At 41.6% G+C, this 4543-nt stretch overlaps 1 protein-coding gene across 1 annotated transcript; it reads left to right on the forward strand.

Moving 5' to 3' along the window:
* Positions 1–2127: 2127 nt before the first annotated feature.
* Positions 2128–4213, forward strand: LOC123877010. Its single transcript, XM_045923490.1, has 4 exons — positions 2128–2389; positions 2596–2622; positions 3286–3531; positions 3926–4213. The coding sequence occupies exons 1-4, from the start codon at positions 2348–2350 to the stop codon at positions 4070–4072; spliced, it is 462 nt and encodes a 153-aa protein (XP_045779446.1). The 5' UTR covers positions 2128–2347; the 3' UTR covers positions 4073–4213.
* The last annotated feature ends 330 nt before the right edge of the window (positions 4214–4543 follow it).

A 4543-nucleotide genomic window follows, 5' to 3' on the forward strand; every position in this document is an offset into this window, starting at 1 on the left:
TAAGACCCTGCGCTCATGGGCACTGCACTCTACTATAGGTAAAGCCGGCTGGTTGTTGCAGGCGGCTGGTGGTGAGGCGGCTGGTTGTTGCAGGCGGCTGGTGGTGAGGCGGCTGGTGGTGAGGCGGCAATGTGGCTGCAGCTGGCGCTGACGACGCTGCTAGCGCTGCTGGCGGCGCCGTGCGTGCTGCAGCGCGCGTGCCCCGCGCGCTCGCCGCGCCCGCCCTCCAGCGTGTGCATGCAGCGCGTGCGTCCGAGAGACAAGTCAGCCCGCTCGCTTGTACCGCTATCCCCTGTACACTGAGGCTGAAAACTTTCCTGTGAGATAGGCTTACGCTTGACGACAATCATCATGTTAATAAAAAGCAATGATGAGGTCTATTAGGTTGGAGCGCGCTTGCTTAGAGTAGAATAGATTTTTATTCAAGTAAACTTTTACAAGTGTAAGAATCGTCAATCTTCGGTCGGTTTCTTGCTGTTCTGTGGTAGAATGGTGACGGAGGAACCAGGTCATGAAGTTGCTGAGCACACTTACAGCCATACTTTCTTGAAATTTGATTTTGTTTCAGATATCTAATTAAATGTTCAAGGAAATGCTAAGTATGCAATTTCTAACTATTACCTAATTTACGAAAACTGATAAAAATTGGGTGAAAAAATACGACAAAATCCCGGATAAATACATAGGTAGGTACTAACAACTTTTACCTTATCTTCTACTGAATACCTTAGGTAGAGGTTAAGACTAGACCAGTTTCTAGACGCAGCAGTGCAGTGAGCTGTAGACTTATCTGAGGCTGTACTGTTACTATTGATAAGTGTATAATCAGTATTTTTCTCCCATTTTTAACCCTCGACCCAAAAAAAGGGGTGTTATAAGTTTGACGTGTGTTTCTGTGTATCTGTCTGTGGCATCGTAGCGCCTAAACGAATGAACCGATTTTAATTTCGTTTTTTTGTTTGAAAGGTGACTTGATCAAGAGCGTTCTTAGCTATAATCCAAAAATTGGTTGTCTGTAAAGTCGGTTTACTGACGATAGTTGAACGTGACAACAAAGGCCGATTGTGCTTCTTTGTCGCTCGTTCCGCGCTCTCGCTTGCACTTCAAGCCTTACATGGAACGCCTCAGAGCGAGGTAACGCCGCATGAGTCATGTTTTTTCGTGCGTGCAGCCGGCTCTATCGAATTATAAGACGTTGTCACGTCAAGAAAATTGGTACAGCCGTTTAAAAGTTATCAGCTCTTTTCTAGTTTTCTTGTTCCTTTTATACAGTGGCGTGCACAGGGTTTAAAGCCAGGGTAAGCATTTATTTTCTGGCAGATCATAATGGAAAATAAGTGTTGATTTAGTACAACAGTAGAGTAGGCTTCTTACTTACTAATAGGCGTAACTTTTATACTTCTATAAGCTGTATGCCACTGTACATATAGGTATTGCTATAGGCAGGTGATGCGACTTTGCGGAGGTTTTTAAAAATCCCGTGGAAAACTCTACCATTTTCCGGGACAATAGCCTATAGTTATATTATGCTTCCCCAGGATGCAAGCTATTTCTGTATCTTTCGTCAAAGTCGGTAAAACATGTGGGTCGTGGACAGCTAGCAGATGGACAGACTTTCGCATTAATAATAATAGGTATTAGGTGGTTTTAGTATGGATTAATGATGAGTGATTGATTAAGTTTGTTATTGTTTGAAGAATAATCCGTAGTTATACAGAAGAGTTGTCTTGAATATTTGTAAAGCATTGTGTTGTGGTCGCGTCCGTCGTCTGTTTACAAAACAACGCGGTCCGTCCGCTTACATGCGGGGTACCTACTACGAAATTCACTAAACAAATTCTTAATTATATCCTTCAATTTTATTAAATCTTGAAAGTCATTTATCTAATACTATATAGCCCAGGCAGTACGAAGGAGCGAAAAAAGCTATGCTTTCTAAGATATGCCCAAATTATAACAGTTATCGTTTACCTATCTGATATATCTATCACTAAGTGTGTACTTTAAAAACTAGATTAGGTGTCTAATGTAGCTTTTATATGCGCATTTATAGCGCATTTTCTGTTTTGTAGCAATTTAAAAATAGCATAATATGACCAAGGGAGCCCAGCCTGGCAATCTTTTTTCAGCTATCAATAAAATCAAAACTCGAAGCGAACTCGATTTACAGTTCACACACGCACATTTCCTATGATAATGCTCCATCGGTTTGACAATACGTACAAGGCGAAGATGCGCGAGCGCATAAAGCGCGGAGGCGGGCGGAGTGCGCGCGAGTGCTTCTGTCGGCGTTGCTGCTGTGCTGTATCACTTGCCGCTGCGTGTGCTGACGCTGAGAAGACATACGATGCTGCCCTGCCTCATTTTTGTGCTATTTGCCACCTGCCAGGTAGGCGATAGTTTAAACGAAATTCACATTACAAAATTAGTGGCACGAAATTAGTTTCACGACATTAATTTAATTATCAACTGCACGTGTAAGCATCTAATTTTGCAATTGATAGTGAAATTAGTGTCGTGAAACTAATTTCGTGCCACTAATTTTGTTATGTAAATTAAGGACGAATTGTCACTTATTCTATTTATTTGTTCCAGGCAGCACCGAAGTGTAAAAACTGTGTGGTGAGTATGACGGTTTGTGATATATTACTACATAATAAGAAGTACCTACTCCCTAGTTGTTTACCTTGTTATTAGATTTTGAATAGTTGGTGATAATATATTAAGATAACCATACGTAACGATTAGAACTAGATTCTCATTAATAATAGGTCTATTATATCTATCGCGGTTTCAAATCCTGAGCTAAATATTTGTGAGTGCTACCTAATTTTTACCCGACTACGGCAAAGCCGAAAGGAAGGGTTATGATTTTATTCTGTTATCTGTAGAGTGATCTGTAAGCTCTGACTTATAGAGCTCAGTTAAGAGCTTGTCCTAAAATTGTATACAGTAACAGAACACTTCTATGACTATGTTAATTTTATGTTAATATTTTTTACTAATTCTTATCTATTGAGACATTATTGTTTAAATTTGATCTTTAGTAAAGATACCAAAATCACCTGCCAGTGAGGATTTTTAATAACCAACATTTGGCGCCACTTAGGCGAGAGGTTCACCGGCCAATAAGTGTTCTTATATCTTGACACCGCTAATGGTTTTGATGCCTGGACCTGACATCGCAGTAATCCCATCTGGTGTACACAATTTCCGAAAACCCTTAAGTAAGTATTTAATAATCTATATTTATTGCTTAGTTCCATTTGTTCCGGTATTAAACAGATGCTCGGTAAAGATGAGAAGGCGATGTTCCGTGCGCACTCGGAAGCCTGCCTCCCGCAGTCCCAAGTGGACCCCAAACTGGTGGAGAACTTGTTGCACGGCGAGTTGGTGGACGACCCTGGCCTGAGGAAGCATGTCTACTGCGTGCTGCTCAAGTGCAAGTTCATCAGCAAGGATGGCAAGCTGCAGAAGACTGCAGTGTTGGGCAAAATGGCCTCACGAGCTGACGGGAAGAACGTCACCAAAGTAAGTCCATAACCCTTAGTGGCTGGTATGTTTAGACTTTAGAGTGGTGGACGACAATGAAACATGTCTACTATATGTTGCCGAAATGTAAGGTCATCAGCAAGGCAAGTTGCAGAAGACTGCTGTGTTGGGCAAAATAGCTGCGCTAAAATTTTACAGCTTTATTACTAAGAAGGTACTACCATCTATCCGTTAGATGGTAGTAGCAATAAAGCTGCCATTATAATATAATGGAGCTTTATGGTAGAGGGGGAAAAACGGGCTGACGGGCACGGCCGAAGCCTCCCACCTGATAATACCAGAGATATAGAAATTTTAAAATTCCAAACCCCTGCCGAGAATCGAACCCAGGTTCAGAGATTGTGCATTAAATAGTACCAATTTAACTCTCCAGGTATTGGAAAGCTGCGCCTCGCAGAGCGGCGACTACCCGGAAGACCTCGCATGGAACCTGTTCCGCTGCGGCTATGACAAGAAGGCCATGCTCTTCCACCACATGCCCACGCCCAGCGCTGGGGAGCCCGAGAACGATGCCGTGTAGCGACCATTGCTCCGCTTTTGTAGCACCTTTACTAAACATAATATTATAATAGGTTACTGCACGCCCCTATCACTATACTGTATAGCAGATCATTCTACCACCCTTAGATTTACCAAAATTGTTAGAAATAAATAACAAATAAATAAATAAGTCTTTTATTTTCTCTCTTCATTTCACATTTGGTTTTTACATAATTATTATCATATATGTAATATTTACTATATTATTATATTGTTTTAACTAAAAAAAAATGATTTTCAAATGATGCAATATGATCGATTTAAATTTGAAATCTGTGACAGGTCAGGCATCCATTAGCACAGCTAGATTGCAGTTATTTAGTACTTAGGAGTTGCGCATAAGTGTAAATGACACTGGAAACAACTTCATGATCTCAGCAGGCTGTAGGCGGTGACCCACTGGCTGCGAGCTGCCATTCGCCAAGCCGCCAGTTTGCACGACTACCTTTGC

The sequence above is a fragment of the Maniola jurtina genome, chromosome 22, assembly GCF_905333055.1.
Source record: "Maniola jurtina chromosome 22, ilManJurt1.1, whole genome shotgun sequence".
In the NCBI taxonomy this organism is placed as follows: domain Eukaryota; kingdom Metazoa; phylum Arthropoda; class Insecta; order Lepidoptera; family Nymphalidae; genus Maniola; species Maniola jurtina.